The sequence below is a fragment of the Hemitrygon akajei genome, chromosome 26 (assembly GCF_048418815.1).
Source record: "Hemitrygon akajei chromosome 26, sHemAka1.3, whole genome shotgun sequence".
Taxonomy (NCBI): Eukaryota; Metazoa; Chordata; class Chondrichthyes; order Myliobatiformes; family Dasyatidae; genus Hemitrygon; species Hemitrygon akajei.
The window spans coordinates 60247861-60273308 of NC_133149.1; the positions used below are offsets into that span (position 1 = coordinate 60247861).

Below are 25448 nucleotides of genomic sequence, written 5' to 3' on the forward strand. Positions count from 1 at the left end.
GCGAGGAACATGAGGAAGAACTGAAGCTGTTTTGTGAAACGGACAAGACACTAATCTGTGTGTTCTGTGCAGTGGCGGAGGAACACAGAGAGCACCGCTTCAGGCCGATTAAAGAAGCTGTTAAAAACTACATGGTAAAAACTAATGTTAATTAAATACTTAACACATTTCCTTTGTCCTACATATCATCACACGAGCCTCTATAACTAACACATGATTCTCTGCAACTTCCGCCTTCTCCAACGGGATTCTAGCATCTCTCCGTCCCACAGCCCACCTCCTCACCCCGCAACTCTCCGCTCTCTATTCGGATCGCGCTCTACGTACTGTATCGCCCTGATCCACTCGCTCTTCCCCACTGATCTCCCTCCTGGCACTGACGGCAAGCGGGACAAGTGCTACACCTGACTCCTAACCTCCTCCCTCGTCACCATTCAGGGCCGCAAACAGCCCAGTTCCTCCCGTTTCTTCCATGGTCGATTGTCCTCTCGAATTAGATTCCTTCTTCTCCAGCTCTTTACCTCTTCCACCTGTCCCCTCTCAGCTTCACACTTCATCACCCTCCCCCATGCTCCCCCTCACGTTGTCTCATCCGTCACCTGTCAGCTGGTTCTCATCCCCAACCTTTTTATTCTGGCTTCTGTCCCATTCCTTCCCAGTCCTAATGAAGGGTCTCATCCCGAAACACAGACTGTTTATTTCCCCTGAATAGATGCTGCCTGACTCACTGAGTTCCTCTGGCATTTTGAGTGATAATTGGGTTGGATCACCTGTTACTTTTCATGCATCTTTGTTTCTATTTCCTTCACTCTCTGACTTCCAGGATCAGCTAAAATCTTCCTTAGACTCTCTCACAAAAAAGAAATCAGACTTCCAGGAAAAGGAGCAACAACTGAAAGAGAAGATTTCCGGAGTTCAGGTCAGGCTTCCTGAGCGGAATTTCTGATATTACTGTGAATTTTGCTCCATTTAATGCAGAATAGCCGAGTATCGCAGCTCCAGTGACCTGGATCCAATCCTGACCTCTGCTGCTGTCTGTGTGGAGTTTGCATGTTCTCCCTGTGACCACGAGAGATTCCGACACATCTCAAGGACATGCCAGATGAATGGCTAATTACCGTTAACCCTGTAAAGGTGGGGAGGGTGTGCGTGAATCAGGTGGGAGTTCATGGGTCAGTAAGTGAGAATAGGTTTCAGGAAAACGTGAGTGAATGGTGTTGTCGGGAATGCACTCAGAAGTAGCATGGACTCTAATAGACCGAACTTAACGACAAAAGGAAACAAGGAAACAGAGCACAGCAATGCAGTATATTAATCTTCACCTTTCATTCGACAGAAACAGTCACACAGCCTTCAGTCCCACATCACATCCCAGTTTGCTGAACTGCGCCAGATTATCACTGAGAAAGAGCAGAGCTTACTCAGGGATCTCAGGGAAGAAGAGAAGAGGATTCTCAGCCCAATGGAGAAAAATCTTCTAGCTTTTCAAGAGAATATAAGGATTATTCAGGAGGAAATCACTAAGTTAAAGGAACAGATGGATCAAAAAGACAGTGTGATGTTTCTCAAGGTGAGGGATTATATTTCAAATTGTTTCTGTCAAAGGGCACTAAATGAACAGTGGTATATTCAAAATAAACACAGCTCAGCTGCCAATTCTATCAAATCAATTGTCGCTGCTGGTGACCTCACACAAGTTGTTATACTTGCATGATGCGCCCTCCCATCACTCCAATAATGACATTTCAAAATGTCCAAGATACGCTTTCAGTCCTTCATTAGCAAAATACAATCTTGAAGGGATGAAACTTCAGGGTAATTCATTGTAAAGTAAGCTGCAACACAGCGGTCAAGAACAGAATGACATCCGCCCGTCCCCAGCTCAAAACTGCCCAGAACAAAGTACGGATACATAACTTATTCCCTTCGTTTTTACCACGTCCCCAATCACGTGACGAGTTACCATAATAAACACGTAACACAGAATACAATGCAGACAGAAAACAGATGTGTTGCTCCTACACACAGCATTTACAAATGGCAGTAAACTGTTTCTCACCAGACAATTGATGCATCTATTCAGGGTTGTTGTTGTCCCATAATAATATGATTATTAAGGGATTGGACACGCTGGAGGCAGGAAGCATGTTCCCGCTAATGGGTGAGTCCAGAACTAGAGGCCACAGTTTAAGAATAAGGGGTAGGCCATTTAGAACAGTGATGCGGAAAGACTTTTTCACCCAGAGAGTGGTGCATATGTGGAATGCTCTGCCCCAGAAGTCAGTGGAGGCCAAGTCTCTGGATGCTATCAAGAGAGAGTTAGATAGAGCTCTTATAGATAGCGGGGTCAAAGGATATGGGGAGAGGGCAGGTATGGGGTACTGATTGTGTATGATCAGCCATGATCACAGTGAATGGCAGTGCTGGCTAGAAGGGCCAAATGGCCTACTCCTGCACCTATTGTCTATTGTCCCAAAACTGGACTTCCACAACTTCTGTACATCCCAGGACAGAATGCAAATCTCTCTGAAATTATTTACTCCGATCATAACACAGAGCTGCTGTTTCCTTAATTACGGTGTTAAATATCCTCTAAACCTCCCATTAACAGCCAGTTGCAGTCACAGGCTGTGAGTGTGTCTGGTGCGTTTGGTGTGACGGTCTCTCTGTCAATCAGTGAGAACTAAGAATGTGACCCACACATCAGACTTATCTTCCATATCCGGTTTCCATCAGATTACGGAAACTTTCACTGTCTCTTTACTTTTTGGATATATTTCGCATGGGATTATATCCCATTCTCTATCATAAACAGGCCATTAGGTCAATCTTCTATCAGTTTCCCTGCTTCACAATCCTCCTGCCACCTACTCACCACAACCAGCAACAGTGCCCCGAAATCTCTGGTCCCTCACGTGTTTATCCAGCCTCCCCATTACATTCAGTCTCTGCCGTTCTATTTCAACCAGTCCTGTGGCACTGAGTTCCACATCCTCCTCACTAAATTTCTTGTGGAATTTGTTAAAAATCCATCTGGAATTAAATCTCCCCACAAGTCTCCCCATAAATAGAGGTACTTCCTCCACCCGCACACAATCACATACATCACTGATCTTAAATTCCTCCATCCTCTCAGCCTGACGTCATATCCAGATGATAATGCACAGCCTGTCCTGTCTTCTCTGTAAGTTTCATCCTCTTAGTAATGGTCTGACATTCAGAAACTTTCTTTGTATGTTACCCCGTGGTTTTGTATTGTCCGTGTGTGTGAGTGATTCCGGGAGTGGGAATTTTCAACACTTTGTAATGATTTGGATCAAATTCAGGATGTGGACGGTAAGTCCAAGTGTAATCAGATTTGTGTTTTATTTATTTCAGGAGGAAGCTCGTCGGAACAGAAGGTAGGACAGGCTCTTTACTAAAACCCTGTAAAATAGTTCAGAATATCAATTTATAACCAGCAGTTTAATATTTACAGGATTAATGACGATGTCCAGGAATTGGCAGTGACAGATGAGACCCTACCAGTTGAAAAATTCGATCACTTCTATTTGTTGAACACAGTGCTGAGAGAAACGCTTGATGCTATTAATCGAGGTAAAACTTACAAAGATTCATTTCTCCTTGTTTATGAAGCTCAATTTAGTTCCAATTTGAGGCAAAGATTGTCTGTAATACTGGGCTGAAGGGGAACTGAAGTTTATTCCACATCAACCTCACCGACTGGGAGGCATCACTGTCACATGATCAGCTGGAGATGTCAGACCCCTGAACACACCAGCACAGGGTCACAATACAACCAATACACGGGACTGGCAGATGAACCACTGTGTTGCAATCCCAGGCAAATGCACTAACACACCAGGACATGAGTTAGGATCTACCAGAGGAACTGGGAATTTAATACTGATGATAATATTGTAGGGAATAAATGCAGGTATCAGTGTGGTGACAGGGATTGTCAGGAAAATACACAAGTCCTTCATGTGCCCTGTGAGTGCAGACTCTGACTGACGCAGGTCTTCCCCCTTCCGGATCAGCAACTCTCACTGTTGTTAGAGGCAGAAGAGGGGAATGGTCATGATCGGGGACTGAATCATCAGGGGAACAGACAGGAGAATCTATTGATGTGAACGGGACACCCGAATGGTATGTTGCCTCCTGGGTGCCAGGGTCAGGGATGCCTCAAATTGTGTCCACAGCATTTTAGAGAGGGAGGGAAAAGAGCCAGATATTTTGGTAAATTTTGGGACCTATTACATAGGAAGTAAAAGCAAAGAGGTCCTGAAAATAGAATTTGGAGAGATTGGTCGAAAGCTCAGAAGCAGCACCCCCAGGGTTGTAATTTCTGGATTGCTGCCTGTGCCACGTGCTGGTGAGGGTAGAAACAGGATAATTTGACAGATAAACATGGCTGAGAAGATGGTGCTGGGGACAGGGATTCAGATTCTTGGATCATTGGGATCTGTTCTGGTGGAGGAATGACCTGCTCAAAAGGGATGGGTCGCACCTCGACCCGAGGGAGAACAATATTCACACAGAGAGGTTTGATAGAGCTGTTGGGGAGGGTCTGAACTAATTTGGTGGGGGGTGGGGTTGGGAACTGGAATGAAGGGTTAGGACTGATGGTAAAATGCAAAGATAGCGTGCAGTCAGACTGTCAGATAGAGCGGACAGATGCGAGGAGAAAATTGCAGCCAGCAGGGTGAGTATCAGTGCATTAGGGATGCATAATTAAAAAGGGTAGCAGATACAGTACACACAGTGTTATATCTCAATGCAGGGAGTATGAGAAATAAGGTGGATGATCTTGTTACACTATTATCGATTGTCAGGTGTGATGTTGTGGCCATCACGGAAACGTGGCTGAAGGATGGTTGTAGTTGGGATCTGAATGTTCAAGGTTACACAATGTATCGGAGGAAGGAAGGAAGGCCGATGGGGTGGTGTGGCTCTGCTGGTAAATCAGCAGCAAGATGTTAACATAGGATTAGAAGATGTTGAATCCTTGTGGGTTGAGGTAAGGAACTGCAAAAGTAAAAATGACACTGACACCAGTCATATACAGGCCTCCCAACAGTCAGTGGATTGAGGCCCACAGATTACAACTGGAAATAGAAAAGGCTGATGAAAAGGATAATGTTATGATAATCATGGGAGATTTCAACATGCAAGTTAATTGGGAAAATCAGGTTGGTAAAGGATCTCAAGAGAGTGAGTTTGTTGAATGCAATGTGATGGCTTTCTAGAGCAGTTTGTTGTTGAACCTACTCAGGGAACAGCTCAACTGGATTGGAGGTGAGTAGTTAAAAGAAACCTTAGGAGGCAGTGCTCACAACATGACTGAGTTCAACTTGAAATCTGATAAGGAGAAAGTAAATTCTGATATTGTATTATTTCAGAGAAGTGAAAGAAATTACAGTGGTCTGAGAGAGGAGTTGGCCAAAGCAAATTGGAAGGAGATGCTGGCAGGGATGAGAGCAGAGTAGAAATGATGTCAGTTTCTGGGAAAGTGAGAAAGGTGAAGGATAGATGTATTCCAAAAATAAATAAATACTCAAATGGCAAAATAGTAAAACCGTGGCTGACAAGGGAAGACAAGTTAATGTAAAGGCAACAGAGAGGGCATACAACAAAACAAAAATTAGTAGGAAGACAGAGGATTGGGAAGCTTTTAAATATCTACAGAGCGGAACTAAAAGGATGATTGGGTGGAAAAAAATAAACAAGAAATTGATTTGAATTGAATTGACTTTATTACGTACATCCTTCATATACATGAGGATTAAAAATCTTTACATTACATCTCCATCTAAATGTGCAATGTGCAATTTATAGTAATTTATGATGAATTACATGTATAACATGCAGGTCAATATAACATAGAAATACGGTTGTCTCAGCACGAGTTAAGCAATCTGATGGCCTGGTTGAAGAAGCTGTCCCGGAGCCTGTTGCTCCTGGCTTTTCTGCTGCGGTACTGTATCCCGGATGGTAGCAACTGGTAGTTTGCAGTTGGGGTGACTCTGGTCTCCAATGATCCTTCAGGCCCTTTTTACACAGCGGTCTTTATAAAACAAGTTAGCAAACAATATCAAATTGTTTTTCAAGTATTGTAATAAAAAAACAGAGATGAGACTGGATATAGGACCGCTAGAAAATGAGGCTGGATATATAATAACGCGGAATAAAGAGATGGCAGATAAACCAAATATTTTGCACCAGTCTTCACCATGGAATACACTAGCACTGTGCCCGGTGATGAAGAGTGCGAGGGAATAGAAGTGAGTGGAGTTGGTGTTACAAGGGAGAATGTGCTCAAAATGCTGAAAGACCTAAAGGTACATAAGTCACCAGGACCAGATGAACTGCACCCTAGTGTTCTGAAAGTGGTCGCAGTAGAAATTATAGAGGCATTTGAAATGATCTTTCAAAAATCACTGGACCCTGGAATGGTGCCAGAGGACTGGAAAATGGCAAATGTCACTTAGCCCTTTCAGTAAGGAGGAAGACAGCAGAAAGGAAATTATTGACCAGTTAACAATCACCCCTGTAGTTGGGAAGAAATTGGAGTCAGTTGTTAAGTATGAGGTTATAGGTGATACTAGACAAGACAGGGCAAGTCAGCATGGCTTCGTTAAGGGAATATCCTGCTTGACAAACCTGTTGGGATTGTTTGAGGAGATTACAAGTAGGATAGATAAAGGGGATGCAGGGATGTTGTATATTTGGAATCTCGGAAGGTCTTTGACAAGGTGCCACACATGAAGGTGGTAACCAGGTTAAGAGGCCATGGAATTACTGGAAATTTACATATGTGGATAGAGCGTTGGCTGATTGACAGGAAACAGAGAATGGGAATAAAGGGATCCCATTCTGGTTGTCTGCCGGTTACCAGTGGTGTTCCACAGGGGTCCGTGTTGGGGCTGCTTCTTTTTACATTGTACATCAACGATTTGGATTATGGAATAGATGGCTTTGTGGCTAAGTTTGCTGATTATACAAAGATAGGTGGAGGGGACGGTAGTGCTGAGGAAACAGAGAGTCTGCAGAGAGACTTAGATAGATTAGGAGAATGGTCAAAGAAGTGGCAGATGAAATACAATGTTGAAAAGTGTATGGTCATGCACGTTGGTAGAAGAAACAAACGGGCAGACTATTATTTAGATGGAGAGAGAATTCAAAGTTCTAAGGTGCAATGGGACTTGGGAGTGCTCGTGCAGGATACCCTTAAGGTTAACCTCCAGGTTGAGTCGGTGGTGAAGAAGGCAAATGCAATGTTGGCATTCATTTCTAGAGGAATAGAGTATAGGAACAGGGATGTGATGTTGAGGCTCTATAAGGAACTGGTAAGACCTCACTTGGAATACTGTGTGCAGTTTTGGGCTCCTTATTTAAGAAAGGATGTTCTGACATTGGAGAGGGTTCAGAGAAGATTGACTAGAATGATTCCGGGAATGAGAGGGTTAACATATGAGAAACATTTGACCGCTCTTGGACTGTACTCCTTGGAGTTTAGAAGAATGAGGGGGAACCTCACAGAAACATTTTGAATGTTAAAAGGCATGGACAGAGTGGATGTGGCAAAGTTGTTTCCCATGGTGGGGGAGTCTAGTACGAGAGGACATGACTTAAGGATTGAAGGCCGCCCATTCAGAACGGAGATGCAAAGAAATTTTTTTAGCCAGGGGGTGGTGAATCTGTGAATTTCTTGCGGCAGTGGATGTCAAGTCATTGGGTGTATTTAAGACAGAGATTGATAGGTATGTGAGTAGCCAGGGCATCAATGGTCATGGTGAGACGGTGGGATAGTGGGAATAAATGGGAGAATGGATCAGCTCATGATCAAATGGCGGAGCAGATTCGAAGGGCCGAATGGCCGGCTTCTGCTGCTTTGTCTTATGATCTCATTTGAATGCACCAGTATACGTAATAAGGATCTTGTAGCACAGGTAGAGTTTGGCAGGTACAAATTTAGGCAGGTACGACTTTGGTCGAAGGAATAAAGACATAGACAATTCTGTAAACAGGGCGAAATTCAAAAATCAGAGGTGCAAAGGGACATGGGTGTCCTTGTGCAGGATTCCCTGAAGGTTAACTTGCAGTTTGTGTCAGTGGTAAGATTGGCAAACTCAATGTTTGCTTTCATTTATAACCATATAACAATCACAGCACGGAAACAGGCCATTCCGGCCCTCCTAGTCCGTGCCGAACTCTTAATCTCACCTAGTCCCACCTAACCGCACTCAGCCTATAACCCTCCACTCCTTTCCTGTCCATATACCTATCCAATTTTACCTTAAATGACACAACTGAACTGGCCTCTACTACTTCTACAGGAAGCTCATTCCACACAGCTATCACTCTCTGAGTAAAGAAATACCCCCTCGTGTTTCCCTTAAACTTTTGCCCCCTAACTCTCAAATCATGTCCTCTCGTTTGAATCTCCCCTACTCTCAATGGAAACAGCCTATTCACGTCAACTCTATCTATCCCTCTCAAAATTTTAAATACCTCGATCAAATCCCCCCTCAACCTTCTACGCTCCAATGAATAGAGACCTAACTTGTTCAACCTTTCTCTGTAACTTAAGTGCTGAAACCCAGGTAACATCCTCGTAAATCGTCTCTGCACTCTCTCTAATTTATTGATATCTTTCCTATAATTCGGTGACCAGAACTGTACACAATATTCCAAATTTGGTCTTACCAATGCCTTGTACAATTTTAACATTACATCCCAACTTCTGTACTCAATGCTCTGATTTATAAAGGCCAGCATTCCAAAAGCCTTCTTCACCACCCTATCTACATGAGACTCCACCTTCAGGGAACTATGCACTGTTATTCCTAGATCTCTCTGTTCCACTGCATTCCTCAATGCCCTACCATTTACCCTGTATGTTCTATTTGGATTATTCCTGCCAAAATGTAGAACCTCACACTTCTCAGCATTAAACTCCATCTGCCAACGTTCAGCCCATTCTTCTAACCGGCATAAATCTCCCTGCAAGCTTTGAAAACCCACCTCATTATCCACAACACCTCCTACCTTAGTATCATCAGCATACTTACAAATCCAATTTACCACCCCATCATCCAGATCATTTCTGTATATTACAAACAACATTAGGCCCAAAACAGATCCCTGAGGCACCCAGCTAGTCACCGGCCTCCATCCCGATAAACAATTATCCACCACTACTCTCTGGCATCTCCCATCTAGCCACTGTTGAATCCATTTTATTACTCCAGCATTAACACCTAACGACTGAACCTTCTTAACTAACCTTCCAAGTGGAACTTTGTCAAAAGCCTTGCTGAAGTCCATATAGACTACATCCACTGTCTTACCCCCGTCAACATTCCTCGTAACTTCTTCAAAAAATTCAATAAGGTTTGTCAAACATGACCTTCCATGCACAAATCCATGCTGGCTACTTCTAATCAGATCCTGTCTATCCAGATAATTATAAATACTATTTCTAAGAATACTTTCCATTAATTTACCAACCACTGATGTCAAACTGACAGGTCTATAATTGCCAGGCTTACTTCTAGAACCCTTTTTAAACAATGGAACCACATGAGCAATACGCCAATCCTCCGGCACAATCCCCGTTTCTAATGACATCTGAAAGATCTCCGTCAGAGCTCCTGCTATCTCTACACAAACTTCCCTCAAGGTCCTGGGGAATATCCTGTCAGGACCCGGAGATTTATCCACTTTTAAATTTCTTAAAAGCGCCAGTACTTCCACCTCTTTAATTGTCATAGGTTCCATAACTTCCTTACTTGTTTCCCACACCTTACCCAATTCAATATCCTTCTCCTTAGTGAATACCGAAGAGAAGAAATCGTTCAAAATCTCTCCCATCTCCCTCGGCTCCACACATAGCTGACCACGCTGATTCTCTAAGGGACCAATTTTATCCCTCACTATCCTCTTGCTTTTAATATAACTGTAGAAACCTTTAGGATTTACTTCCACCTTCTTTGCCAAACCAAACTCGTATCTTCTTTTAGCTTTTCTAATCTCTTTCTTAAGATTCCTTTTACATTCTTTATATTCCTCGAGCAATTCCTTTACTCCATGCTGCCTATATCTATTGTAGACATCCCTCTTTTTCTTAACCAAGTTTCTAATATCCCTTGAAAACCATGGCGCTTTCAAACCTTTAACCTTTCCTTTCAACCTAACAGGAACATAAAGATTCTGTACCATCATAATTTCACCCTTAAATGACCTCCATTTCTCTATTACATCCTTCCCAAAAAACAACTTGACCCAATCCACTCTCTCTAAACCCCTGCGCATCTCTTCAAAGTTAGCCTTTCTCCAATCAAAAATCTCAACTCTAGGTCCAGTCCTGTCCTTCTCCATAATTATATTGAAGCTAAAGCTATTGTGATCACTGGACCCGAAGTGCTCCCCAACTCAGCTGACCTATCGCATTCCCTAACAGGAAATCCAACACTGTCCCATCTCTAGTCGGTACTTCTATATATTGTTGCAAAAAACTATCCTGCACACATTTCACAAACTCTAAACCATCCAGCCCTTTTACAGAATGAGCTTCCCAATCTATGTGTGGAAAATTAAAATCTCCCACAATCACCACCTTGTGTTTACTACAAATATCTGCTATCTCCTTACACACTTGCTCTTCCAACTCACGCTCCCCATTAGGTGGCCTATAATACACTCCTAACAGTGTTACTACACCTTTCCCATTCCTCAATTCCACCCAAATAGCCTCCCTGGAGGAGCTCTCTAATCTATCCTTCCAAAGCACCGCCATAAGATTTTCTCGGACAAGCAATGCAACACCTCCTCCTCTGGCCCCTCCTACTCTATCACACCTGAAACAACTAAATCCAGGAATATTTAGTTGCCAATCACACCCTTCCTGCAACCATGTTTCACTAATAGCTACAACATCATAATTCCAGGTATCAATCCACACTTTAAGCTCATCCACCTTTCTTACAATGCTCCTAGCATTAAAATAGATACATTTAAGATACTCTCCACCTCCTCCTCTCTTTTCATCCCTAACAATGCATTCAAATTTATTATCCTTTTCTTTCTTCTCCCCTACATCTTCGGGCTGAGCGCATCCCTTCTCCATCACCTGCCTTTCCTCCCTCACACACTGTCTACTTACTTGCTCTACCGGTGAACTAACCTCCTCTCCCATAGTTTCCTCAAATTGATTTCCCCCCCCCCATCTTACTAGTTTAAAGTCTGCCCTGTAGCCCTAGCAAACCTCCCCACTAGGATATTGGTCCCCCCAGGATTCAAGTGTAACCCGTCCTTCTTGAACAGGTCACGCCTGCCCCAGAAGAGGTCCGAATGATCCAGAAACTTGAATTTCGAGAGGATTAGAGTACAAGAGCAAGGATGTAATGCTGAAGTTTTATAAGGCATTGGTCAGAACATACTTGGAGTATTGTGAGCAGTTTTGGGTCCCTTCTATCGGAAAACATGTACTGGCATTGGAGGGGGTCCAGAAGATTCACAAGAATAATTCCGGGAATGAAAGAGTTAACATATGAGGAGTGTTTGATGGTTCTGGACCTGTACTCACCGGAGTGTAGAAGAATGGCTGATTTATTATCCCTTTGAACCCTATTCTCCCGCTTCCTCCCCATAACTTTTGAGAATCTGAGTAATCAAGATGTTTACTTATTAACTTCTGCTTTAAAAATCAAACAGGAGAAAATCTGCTACACAGGTCCTGATGAAGGGTCTCGCCAGATCTCGCTGACACCTGTCTGGACAGAGTTGATGTTGGGAGGATGTGGGTGGGTCGAGAACGGTAAGCACAGCCTCTGACTGTAGGGATGTCCATTTAGGCCAGAGATGAGGAGGAATTCCTTTATCCACAGGATAGTGAATTTGCCACAGGCAGCTGTGGAGGCCAAATAATTGAGTATATTTAAAGCGGAGTAACACACACAAATTGTTTGGGGGGGGGGGGGGGGGACGGACGTCACGTGATGACGTGGGATCGAGACGCGGATATCCAGCTCTCCCGTAAAAAAACTAATAAATTAATGTTTAAGTGAAGAAAAGTTAGTAAATATTTCCTAAAAACTACAACTAAACTACTCAGGATTTTCCTTAGATACGCCTCCTAAACAGACAAAGAAGAAAACTAATACTTTGCAGATAGTACAAGTTGAGCCGGCCACCATGAAGAAGCCTCGGACTCAAGTGCATCTCAATCTGGCGATACAGAACAGAAATCGCCCGCAGCATCAATCGTCTCCAAGAAGGAACAACAGGAACTACGCGTGCGCGCCGGAAAGGGCATGCGCAAACATGAGCACATTGAACTACAAATCCCAGCTACCATTGGAAGCGGAAGTGACAATAAAGCCGCGGAGGATTCGGATTCTCTGGAATATACAGATGAAGATGAACAGGTAAAAGAAGAACAACAGGAAGAGATTGGAGGTGGAAGATATTCTGGACACATAAGAGTTCCTTCTTTGGTGCAAATAATGCATGAATTAAAAGAAATTAAAAAGTTAAAAATAATGCAAGAAGATATTAAAAATATGAAGGCTATGTTTGATAAAATGGTGAAAAAACAGGAGAAAATGGACAAGAAAGTTAAAAACCTGGAAGAAATAACGGGAGACACTATTGAGAAAGTGAAGAAAATGGAGGATAATACTCTTGCCTGGACATCAGAAAGAAAACGACTGTTGGAAAAAATAGACGTGCTTGAAAATTTTAGTCGAGGAAATAATATTAAAATTGTTGGTCTTAAAAGAAGGGATACAGGGAGAGGATCCAATAAAAATTTTTGAAAAATGGGGAAGAGGGAACCCAGTTGATTGAAATCGAAAGGGTCCACAGAGCTTTAAGATCAAAACCCACGACCAATCTTGATAAAATGCGTAAGATATCAAGATAAAGAAAAGATCCTGAAGGCGGCTGCCCAATATGCCAGAAAGAAAAATGAGCCATTGATGATAGAAGGGAAAGAAGTTCTTTTCTATCCTGATATAAGATATGACCTTTTGAAGAGAAAGAAGAAATTTAAGCCAGCGAAAAATGTTTTATGGGAAAAGGGTTATAAATTTATATTGCGCCACCCAGCAACACTGATAATTTTTTTGGATGACGGAAAAAGAAGATTTTTACTGATCATCGGGATGCAGAGGAGTTTGCACAAGAACTGCCAAATATTCGCTAGTCACAGTAAAGATTTAAAAGTGAAACAGATTAAAGATGAAGAAAGGGACACTGAAGTGAGTTGATGGACATTAAGGACAGAAGAATATTTAAATATACTTTTAATTATATGATACAGGTTAAAATTTGAGAAATATCAATCGAGAGTAGTGATATTATTTTTTCTTATATATACTTTTTTCATGTTACGGGGGAGCTGGGGGAACTTCGGATCGACCGCTATGGGATTCACGTGTGTAATCATGGCGTTTGCCATGACCCGCACAACAGAGGGGGGTAATGTTGTGTTTTTTTTTATTCACAAAATTAGCAGGGGTTTTATTTTTCTTTTATCATTCTTTCTGTGCCTGGATGATCGGAGGGGAGACACATAGCAACATGGAGAATTTTAAAATAATTCCCTAAGGTACTATGAGAGTTGAAATATTATGTATTATTATAGACTGGAGTAACCACGTTAAAAATAATGACTAATTTCCTGATTTTTTAAAGTCTTAATGTTAATGGGCTTAATGGACTAGTGAAAAGAAAAAGAATTTTAACATACATTAAGAAAATGAAAATAGATATAGCTTTTATACAAGAAGCACATTTAACAGAGATAGAACATCAGAAATTAAAGAGAGATTGGGTTGGAAATGTTATAGCAGCTTCATTTACTTCAAAAGCGAGGGGAGTTGCAATTTTGGTCAACAAAACTTTACCAATTAAAATACAAAATGTATTAATTGATTCTGCGGGAAGATATGTAATTATACATTGTCAAATCTTTTCAGAACTATGGATTTATGAATATTTATGCAACAAATGAAAACGATGTAAAATTTATACAGGAGGCTTTTTTGAATTTGGCTGACACACATGATAAAATATTAATAGGTGGAGAATTTAACTTTTGTCCAGACCCAGTTTTAGATAGGTCAACAAAGGTTGTTACAAAACCAAAAGTAGCAAAATTAACGTTATTATTGATGAAAGATTTAAATTTGATTGATAAATGGAGAAGAATTAACCCGAAAGAAAGAGATTATTCATTTCATTCAAATAGACATAAAACTTATTCAAGGATAGATTTTTTCTTAATATCAGCGAATATTCAAGACAGAGTGAAAAATATGGAATATAAAGCAAGAATATTGTCAGATCATTCCCTCTTGATAATGACAATGATAATGATGGATAAGGAGGAATCGATTTACAGATGGAGATTTAATTCAATATTATTAAAACGTCAAGATTTTTGTGATTTTATGAAAAAACAGATTCAAGTTTTTTTTAGATACAAACTCACATTCAGTTGATGATAAATTTATATTATGGGAAGCAATGAAGGCATATTTGAGAGGCCAGATAATAAGTTATACTTCTAAAATTAAGAAGGAATATATGGTAGAAATAGATCAATTGGAAAAAGAGATTACAAAATTAGAAAAAGAATCTCAAAGATATATGACAGAAGAAAAACAAAGACAACTTGTTAATAAGAAACTACAATATAATACACTTCAGACATACCGAACAGAAAAAAGCAATTATGAGAACTAAACAGGGATATTATGAACTAGGTGAAAGATCACACAAGATTCTTGCTTGTCAGTTAAAAACAGACCAGGCTTCCAAAACGATAAATGCAATTAGAACGAGTGTAAATAAAATTATTTATAAACCTTTATAAACTTTTAAATTTTTTTATTCTGAATTGTATCAATCAGAATCACAAAATGATATTGTTGAGATAGAAAGGTTTTTATCACAAATAACTCTCCCAAAATTGAATTTGGAAGAACAGAAGGGATTAGATGCGCCTTTTACATTAAAAGAGGTCGAAGAAGCTCTAGGATCACTTCAGAGTAATAAATCTCCAGGAGAAGATGGTTTTCCGCCTGAATTTTACAAAAAGTTTAAAGATTTATTAATTCCTCCTTTTATGGAGCTAATACACCAAGCAGAAAGAACACATAAACTTCCAGAATCTTTTTCGACAGCTATTTTAATAGTAGTGCCAAAAAAAGACAGAGATCTTTTAAAACCAACATCATATAGACCTATTTCTTTGTTGAACACGGATTATAAAATAATAGCAAAGATTTTATCTAACAGATTATCTAAATACTTACCAAAATTAATACACATGGACCAAACAGGATTTATTAAAAATAGACAATCGGCAGATAATGTAACTCGGTTACTTAGCAGAATTCATTTGGCACAGGAGAGGGAAGAAATGAGTGTAGCAGTTTCTTTAGATGCAGAAAAAGCATTTGATAGATTGGAATGGGATTTTTTATCTAAGGTATTGGAAAAATATGGATTAGGAGTATCTTTTATAAAATGGATTAAAACCTTAAATACTAACCCCAAAGCTAAAGTGGTGACAAATGGCCAAATTTCAACATAATTTCAGTTAACAAGGTCAACTAGACAAGGTTGTCCATTATCACCTGCTTTACTTGTGTTGGCGATAGAACCATTAGATGAATTAATTAGAACTGACTCAGATATTGCGGGTTTCAGAGTTAATCTGGAGGAATATAAGATTAGCTTATTTGCTGATGATGTTCTGATTTATCTAACTAACCCATTACATTCGTTGCATAAATTATCTTCTAGATTGGAAGAATATGGGAAAATATCAGGGTACAAAATAAATTGGGATAAAAGTGAAATTCTACCACTTACGAAAGGAGATTATAGTCAATGTTGATTAATAACTCTATTTAGATGGCCAATAAATGGTATAAAGTATTTAGGTATAAGAGTTGATAATGATATAAATAATTTATATAAATTAAATTATTTGCCATTATTGAAAAAAATTCAAGAGGATCTTGATAAATGGATGATGTTACCAATAACATTAGTAGGTACAGTCAATGCTGCAAAAATGAATATATTCCCTAGATTACAATATTTATTCCAAACATTACCAATACAATTATCACAGAAATTTTTTCAAGAGTTAAATAAATGTGTGAGGAAATTCCTTTGGAAAGGTAAGATGCCAAGAATATTGTTGGAAAAATTGACATGGAAATTTGACCTAGGAGGGTTACAATTACCAAATTTTAAGAATTATTACAAAGCAAATCAACTTAGATTTATTGCATCTTTTCTTGATGAAGATAAACCAGCATGGATTAGAATAGAATTAGACAAAATAGGAGAAAATATACCAGAAGATTTTATATATAAATGGGAATCTAAATGGATACGGGAAAAGAAAGAATCTCCTATACTAAAACATTTGATTGATTTATGGAATAAGATAAATGTTGATGATGAGATAAAGAAATCTTTATTAGCAAAGAGACCTTTAATTCAAAATAAACTTATCCCTTTTACAATGGATAATCAACTTTTATATAACTGGTTTCACAAAGGGATTAGATATATAGGAGACTGTTTTGAAGGAGGTATATTAATGTCATTTGACCAATTAAAGAATAAATATAAAATATCAAATAACACTCTTTTCTGTTATTTCCAATTAAGGACTTATTTAAGAGGTAAACTGGGTCAAACAATGTTATTGCTGAAACCTAATGAAATAGTAACTTTATTTCATAAAGGAAAAATTTAAAAACATACTTCTGGTATGTATAATTTGATTCAAAAACAGGCAATTAAACAAGGAATTCATAAGTCAAGACAAAAATGGGAAACTGATTTGAATATTAAAATTGATGAAACAAGTTGGTCAAGATTATGTCTTGACAGTATGACAAATACAATAAATGTTCGACTAAGATTAGTACAATATAACTTTTTACATCAAATATATATTACACCACAAAAAATAAATAGATTAAACTCAAATTTATCTGATCAATGTTTTCGATGTAATCAAGAAATTGGTAATTTTTTACACTCTGCTTGGTCTTGTTCTAAAATTCAACATTTTTGGACAAATTTAAGAGTTTTACTGGAACAAATTATTGGAATACAACTTCCACACAATCCAATATTTTTTTTACTAGGCGATATTGAAGGGATAAAAATTCATAAAAATTGCATTTGCAGTAGCCAAAAAGGCTATTGCAGTTACTTGGAAATCGGATTCATACTTAACTATAGATCGTCGGAAGAATGGAATTTTTTGCTGCATTCCACTTGAAAAAATTACTTATAATTTAAGAGATAAATATGAAATATTTCTGAAAATTTGGCGCCCTTATTTACAAAAAAAGGATTAAATAGGTGCTCCGAAGATAAAATTATTGGTTATCTGGGGAAAGAAATAAATATACATATTAAAGCTATTATGAACTCCATGGAGCATGTGGGGATCTTCCGATACCCAGGCATTCTTTCTTTCTTTATTTATTTTTTCTTTTTTTTCTATCGCGATGTCCGGGGGAGGGGGAAGGATTTTTTTCTTTCTGTAACCTATTTGAAAATTAAAGTAACACACACAAATTGTTGGGGGAACAGCAGGCCGGGAAGCTTCAATGCAAAAGAGTAAACAGTCCACGGTTCAGACTGAAACACTTCATCAGGACCTGTGTTGCTTAAGGGTCCCTGCAAATTCATCCCCTGTCCTAATGAGGGGCTGCGGGGGATGGGGTTGTGGGAAAGGGGACAAAGTAATCCTCATCTGCCATCTTTGCCCCCTCCAGCTTCTCATTACGTCTACACACACAGTTCACCCCTCCCCCTCCTGGTTCAATCTGCCATGCATCTCTCTCCTACTGGTTCCCATTATCACCTCTTTTACTGTCTCAAACCATCACACTGCCCCACTTCACACTCACAAATGAATGTGAACATTGTATGACAGGCCTGTTCCTGTGCTGTACTGTTATATATTCTCTGTTCCCAGTTTCTGAGAAGGAGAGGAGATCTCATGGAAACACAAAATTCTTTCAGGGGTCAACAGGCAGGAGTGAGGGAGGATGTTTTTCCTGTCTGAGGAGTCAAGGGTCAGGGGTCTCTCTGCTCTCCGTCCAGCGGAAAACCCCCCGATCCCCGGGGTCGCGCTCCACGAGTCTCCCCCCACCCCGATCCCCGGGGACGCGCTGCCCGAGTCTCCCCCCACCCCGATCCCCGGGGACGCGCTGCCCGAGTCTTCCCCCACCCGGATCCCCGGGTCCGCGCTGTCCGAGTCTCCCCCCCCCCCCGATCCCCGTGGCCGCCCTGCCCGAGTCTCCCCCCCCCCCCCCCGATCCCCGGGGCCCCCGGCCGCCCGAGTCTCCCCCCCCCGATCCCCGGGGCCGCGCTGCCCAAGTCTCCCCCCCCCCCGATCCCCGGGGCCCCAGCCGCCCGAGTCTCCCCCCCCCCCCCCCGATCCCCGTGGCCGCGCTGTCCGAGTCTCCCCCCGATCCCCGGGGCCGCGCTGCCCGAGTCTCCCCCCCCACCCCCATCCCCGGGTCCGCGCTGCCCGAGTCTCCCCCCGATCCCCGGGGCCGCGCTGCCCGAGTCTCCCCCCGATCCCCGGGGCCGCGCTGCCCGAGTCTGCCCCACCGATCCCCGGGGCCGCCCTGCCCGAGTCTCCCCCCGATCCCCGGGGCCGCGCTGCCCGAGTCTCCCCCCGATCCCCGCGGCCGCGCTGCCCGAGTCTTCCCCACCCCCCCCCCCCACGATCCCCGGGGCCGCGCTGCCCGAGTCTTCCCCCCACCCCGATCCCCGGGACCGCGCTGCCCGAGTCTCCCCCCGCCCCGATCCCCGGGTCCGCGCTGCCCAAGTCTCCACCCGATCACCGGGGCCGCGCTGCCCGAGTCTCCCCCCGATCCCCGGGGCCGCGCTTGCTCCCCCCGATCCCCGGGGCCGCGCTCTCCGAGTCTCCCCCGACCCCGATCCCCGGGGCCGCGCTGCCCGAGTCTTCCCCTCCCCCCGATCCCCGGGGCCGCGCTGCCAGAGTCTCCCCCCACCCCGATCCCCGGGGACGCGCTGCCCGAGTCTGCCCCCCCGATCCCCGGGGCCGCGCTGCCAGAGTCTCCCCCCCCCCCCCGATCCCCGGGGCCGCGCTGCCCGAGTCTTCCCCTCCCCCCGATCCCCGGGGCCGCGCTGCCAGAGTCTCCCCCCACCCCGATCCCCGGGGACGCGCTGCCCGAGTCTGCCCCCCCGATCGCCGGGGCCGCCCTGCCCGAGTCTCCCCCCGATCCCTGGGGCCGCGCTGCCCGAGTCTCCCCCCGATCCCCGGGGGGCGCGCTGCCCGAGTCTCCCCCCGATCCCCGGGGGCCGCGCTGCCCGTCTTCCCCCCCCCCGATCCCCGGGGCCGCGGTGCCCGAGTCTCCCCCCACCCCGAGGCCGCGCTGCCCGAGTCTACCCCCCACCCTGATCCTCGGGGCCGCGCCGCCCGAGTCTGCCCCCCCGATCCCTGGGGCCCCGGCCGCCTGAGTCTCCCCCCCCCCCCCCCCCCCGATCCCTGGGGCCGCCCTGCGCGAGTTTCCCCCCGATCCCCGGGGCCGCGCTGTCCGAGTCTCTCTAATTCTCTGCTTCTCCCCCCAGTCTCTGTCTCCCTGGATGTGGAAACGGCGAATCCGCGGCTCGAGGTGTCTGAGGATCGGAAGAGTGTGAGATGGACTTGGACCCAGAGGAATGTCCTTTACACCCGGAAGATATTCACAAACTGGTCTTGTGTGCTGGGATCGGAGGGATTCACATCGGGGAGACATTACTGGGAGGTGGAGGTGACAGGGAATCGGAGCTGGTGTCTGGGAGTCGCCGCAGAGTCTGGGGAGAGGAAGGGGCGGGTCAGTCTGAGTCCGGAGACCGGATTCTGGGTCATCAGGCGGGTTGATGACGTGTTATATCGGGATTATGACGTGTACCATGATCTCCCCTCCCCCGAGTCCCGTCTCCCTGCCGGTCCCATCCCCGCGAAGGTGGGAGTTTATCTCAGTTACGAGTCCGGGACAGTTTCATTTTACAACGCGGAGACCAAGTCCCATCTACACACCTTCACTGGGAATAAATTCACGGGGAAACTTTATCCTTTCTTCCGGACTGGGAATGTCAACCAGTGGCTGAGAATCTGCTCCGGTTCCGCTCCGGGTCTGTAAACGGGTCGGGTCCCGGGACCGGCGTCAGGAGTAAAGTCCCTGTAAATATAAATGTGCGGAGAGTGCAGCTAAATACGTGGCTAAGGAGATGGTGCAGGAGGGAGGGCTTCATGTTTCTGGACAATTGGGCTTTGTTCCCGGGAAGGTGGGGCCTGTTCCGACGGGATGGTTTGCCCCTGAACTGGAGGGGGACTAACATCCTTGCTGGTAGATTTGCCAGTGCTGCTGGGGGGGGGGGGGTAAAAAAGATTTGCACAGGGAGGGGAACCAGAGTGTTAGAGCAGATAGTGAGGTGGAGGAGGATAAAGTTCATGCGAGGACTGCATGTATAGACAGAAATCAAAGGTTTGTACATTAGGTTGTAAATTAATTTTCAGAGCTTTAGAAATTGTAGAAACTAAAGATTTCCACAAAGATTTTGATGAAGAACATGACCAGAACATATGTGAAAAAGTGGCTACTTCAGTTTTACACCTATCGCAATAATTGTCTGTTAGGAAATATTTTGGATAGTCTCTCCTTTGTTAAATAGTAACAGTGAACAATTTTAAATTGAATTAAACACTGATTGGCACATATTAAAGAAGAATTGACCATCTTCATTAACAAAGGTCATATGAAGTTCTCTCTCCCAAACTGTTTTAATCTTTAGTGATTAAGGGGATCTGTATTTTTTGCAGATTTATTTATTTTTATTATCATTTATTTTGTGATGGTCGATTGATGACTTTTGAAGAGTTAATTAGCAAATATTTTCTCTCTCATACACACTTACTGCAATATCTTCAGGTTAGACATTTTTTACAAAAATAGTTATCGAAGTTTCCATATATGCAGGAATCTGATTTGTTGGATACTATTTTGAATATGAATCCTTTAGTAAGAGAATTTGTAATTCTCATTGGTAGAATTTATAATTTATTTTTAATACATTAATACAAAAAGATAACCTCCCACCTGAGGTTTATACATGATAGAAATATTCGTTGTTTCAGACGTGATAGAGGGGGAGGGATGAAAGGGGGAGGAGTGGCATTACTAGTCAGGGAAAATATCACAGCTGTGCGTAGACAGGACAGACCGGAGGGCTTGTCTACAGAGGTCATATGGGTGGAGCTGAGGAACGGGAAAGGTGACCACACTAATAGAGGTGTATTATAGACCGCCCAATAGTCAGAGAGAATTGGAGGAGCAAATCTGTATAAAGATAGTAGACCGATGTAAGAAACAGGAAGTTGTAATAGTAGGGGATTTTAACTTTCCACATATTGACTGGGACTACAGGGGGGATGGCTTGGAGTTTGTGAAATGTTTTCAGGAAAGTTTTCTAAATCAACATATAGAGGTACCTACGAGAGAGGATGCAATACTTGATCTCTTATTAGGAAACCAGACAGGTCAGGTGACAGAAGTATGTGTAGGTGAACATTTTGGATCAAGTGACCATAATGTCATCAGTTTCAAGTTAATTATGGATAAGGATGGGTCTGGTCCTCGAGTTGAGGACCAATTCTGTGGAAATGAAAAAGGATCTAGGAAGAGTGGATTGGGATAAGTTTTTTTTTCCTGACAACGAAGTGTTCAGTAAGTGGAAGGCCTCCAAATGTGAAATTTTGAGGGTGCAGAGTTTGCATTTTCCTGCCAGGATTAAAGACAAAGTTAACAGGCATAGGGAACCTTGGTTTTCAAGGGACATTGGCGATCTGGTTAAGAAAAAGAGAGAAGTGTATAGCAGGTAGAGGCAACAAAGAGGAAATGAGTTACTTAAAGAGTATAGAAAACGTAAGAAAATACTAAAGAAGGAAATCAGGAAGGAAAAAAGAAGACATGTGGTGGCTTTGGCAGATAATGTGAAGGAAAACCTGAAGGGTTTCTACAAGTATATTAAGAGTAAAAGGATAGTAAGGGACAAAATTGGTCTCCTAGAAGATCAAAGTGGTCGTCTATGTGTGGAGCCTTACGAGATGGGGGAGATCTTAAAACAGCTTTTTTGCATCAGTATTTACTCAGGAAACTGGCATAGTGTATATGGAAGAAAGGGAAACAAGCAGTAGTGTCATGGAACATTTGTAGATTAAAGAGGAGGAGGTGCTTGCTCGGACCTTGAGAGAGACTAGAGTAGAAATTGCAGGGGCCCTGACAGAAATATTTAAAATGTCCTCAGCCACGGGTGCAGTGCCAGAGGATTGGAGGGTAGCTCTTGTTATTCCATTGTTTAAAAAAGGCTCCAATAGTAAACTAGGTAATTACAGGCCAGTGAGCCTGACATCAGTAGTATGTAAATTATTGTAAGATGTTAAGAGAGATCGGATTTACAAGAATTTGGACAGCCAAGGGTTGATTAAGGATAGTCAGTATGACTTTGTGCGTGGTAGATCGTGTTTAATGAATGTTGTAGAGTTTTTCGAGGAGGTGACCAAGAAAGTAGATGAAGGAAAGGCTCTGGATGTTGTCTACATGAACCTTAGTAAGGTCTTTGACAAGGTCCCACATGGGAGGTCAGTTCAGAAGGTTCAGACATGAGGTATCCATGGAGAGGTTGGAGAGATTGAAAGAGTGCAGAGAAGATTTACTAGGATGTTGCCAGGTCTTCAGGAGTTGAGTTACAGGGAAAGATTGAACAGGTTAGGACTTTATTCCTTGAAGCGTAGAAGAATGAGGGGGGATTTGATAGAGGTTTACAAAATTATGGGGGATATAGACAGTAAATGCGAGTAGGTTCTTTCCATTTCGATTAGCAGAAAATAGTTGATGAATATCAAGAAACATTAAATATTCTCAGTTATCCCTGTGTGTATTCTGGGGTGTTACATGAAAATATTTGTTAAACAATTTCATTGTTCTTGATTATGGTTGTGGTTTATAGATCAGCTTCATCTTCAAATTTATTTTGTTTGGTTGTGATACAAGCACAGGCTTTGAGATTGTGTTGTGGTGCAGTCAGGTCTGTTTCGGCTTTACTGGTTAAAATTGCGGAGTTTCAATTTAATGTTAACATACTGGATTAATATAAGGGGAAAGAAATGATTAATCTGTTCAAGGTGTGTTGGAGGACTGTGGGGAACTTCACAAGAAGAGTGTTTTTAGTTTTGGGTGCCTGGGTTTTTATCACCCTGGGAATATGGGTTGGTTCACTATATATTAAGGAAGTTACTGAGATAGTTTAACCATTTTTACAGAAGCATGAAAATATAATTTAACTGGGAATGTTGGTGTTGCTGTGTTATGCGTGAATTATAGGTAATGATAAAGAATCAACCTACCATCCATTTATCATGATCAACAGCAGAACTGGTCGCCATCATTTCGTGCTTACAGTGGGTGCAGGGAATCTGTCCGTGTAAAGTTGTCATTTGTTCAGATTCCCATTTGGTTTTCAAAGGTCTCAAAACAGGTTATTCTCACAGCAAGTCAGATTTAAAAAATCAAACATTATATCATATACAAAGGATTGGATTCGGGGTTTGAGGGAACAGAGGGACTACATAAGGACTTAGACAGCTTCGGAGACTGAGCAATGAAGTGGCAGATGGAACACACTGTGGGGAAATGTACGCTCATGCTCTTTGGTCTCAGAAATAAAAGGGTTGGTTATTTTCTAAATGGAGAAAAATGCAGAAACTGAGATGCAAAGGGAAGTGGGAGTCCGTGTGCAGGGTGAGTTTGCAGGAGTGGGGAAAGCAAATGTGATCTCACTATTCATTAGAAGAGGATGAGGATGTAATGCTGAGTCTTTATAAAGCATTGGTGAGGCCTCACCTGGAGTATTGAAGCAGTGTTGGGCCCTTATCCTGGAAAGATGTGCTGAAACTGGAAAGGGTTCAATGGCTCATGAAAATGATTCCAGGATTAAACGGCTTGTAATGTGAAGAGCGTCTGATGGCTCTGGGCCAGTTTTCACTGGAATTCAGAAGACTGACGGGTAACCTAATTGAATGTTGAAAGACCCTGACAGAGTGGATGTGGAGAGGATGTTTTCTCTGGTGGGCGGGTCTAAGACCAGAGAACGTAGCCTCAGAATAGAGGGTTGTCCTTTTGGAACCGAAATGAGGAGGAATTTCTGTGGCAGAGAGGACTGAATCTGTGGAAATTGTTGCCCCAGGCAGCTACGGAGGCCAAGTCATTATGTATATTTAAGACAGAGGTTGATAAGACTTGTGATCAGTCAGGGCATGAAGGGATATGGGGCGGTGTGGAGGGGTTGAGGCAGGAGACTGCGAAAGAGAGGTAAAATGGATCAGCCATGATGAAATGACGGAGCAGACGTGATCGGCAAAATGGTCCTATGGGGTCTAATACAAGAATGACGAACTCCTCTGAAGTTATCCGGGGTCCTGGTGAGAGAGTACACAGGTCTGCTCCACTCTCAGAGTCAGTCTGTGGGATAAAAGGAATGAAGAGGATTCCCAGATTGATTCTGGGGTTGTGCTGGTGTCCTCAGAGAGATTACACTGACTGGGCCCGTCTCAAAATGAGAGAAATAAGAGGTGGTCAGACTGAGACAGACACAGTCTCACAGGGTACTGACAGGGACGGGGCAGGAGTGATGTTTCCCCTGGCTGGGGTGTGGAACCAGGGGTCACAGACTCAAAATCCGAGGCCAGCTCATCAGGATGAGGGGAATTTTTCTCACCCAGAGTGTGGTGAATCTTTGGAATTTTCTCCACTAGGTTTATGAATTTAAAGAAAAATTTAGGGGCCCAGCGATTATGGGAACGTCGCAGGAAAGTGGAGCTGATCTCAAAGATCGGGCGTAATCGCAGGAAAGGACAGAACACGCACAAAGGCCGAATGGCCACGACTACTCCTGTTTCTTATTTTCTAAAGCACGGGTTTACCTTTGCGCTTTGTTCTCCTTTGTCCTTCAGCCGTTCGGATTGCTCCGGAGATCCATCGGCAGCCGCTGCGGGGCAGCTCCCGTCTCCCAGCAGTCAGGGACAGGTCTGGGAGACAACTCCAGACAATAGGCCCCGATCCTCGCCGGGGAAAGAGCGTGTGCCCTCCGTGTAGCTGAAACATCTCACAGTCTCTTCACCTCAGATATCGGAAGGATTCAAACCCCCGGCCGGTGTTGCAGCCTTTCCCCGAGATACAACTCGCGATCTGCCGCTTCTCCCCGGATCCACTCGCTCCCGGTTCCATGTTCGGCCCGCTCCGGGAGCTCAGTGTCCCGCCCACCTACTCTCCCCGACCAATGAGAACTTGTGTCTCCCAGCGCTCAGCGTCCCGTCCACCTAC

General features: G+C 43.2%; 1 protein-coding gene across 3 annotated transcripts; it reads left to right on the top strand.

The window, feature by feature from the left end:
• Positions 1-1496: 1496 nt before the first annotated feature.
• LOC140716974 (E3 ubiquitin-protein ligase TRIM39-like) lies at positions 1497-20408 on the top strand. Of its 3 annotated transcripts, none has more exons than XR_012096400.1 (4): positions 1497-1570; positions 3379-3401; positions 3479-3597; positions 11719-11787. XR_012096400.1 is itself a non-coding variant. In XM_073030178.1 (4 exons), exons 1-4 carry the CDS (start codon positions 1538-1540, stop codon positions 20208-20210), a joined length of 729 nt encoding a protein of 242 aa, XP_072886279.1. In that variant the 5' UTR covers positions 1497-1537; the 3' UTR covers positions 20211-20408. The 3 variants fall into 3 exon arrangements, 1 of the variants encoding a protein (XP_072886279.1); XM_073030178.1 differs by lacking the exon at positions 11719-11787 and adding an exon at positions 19657-20408; XR_012096399.1 differs by lacking the exon at positions 1497-1570 and having other exon boundaries at positions 3231-3597.
• The last annotated feature ends 5040 nt before the right edge of the window (positions 20409-25448 follow it).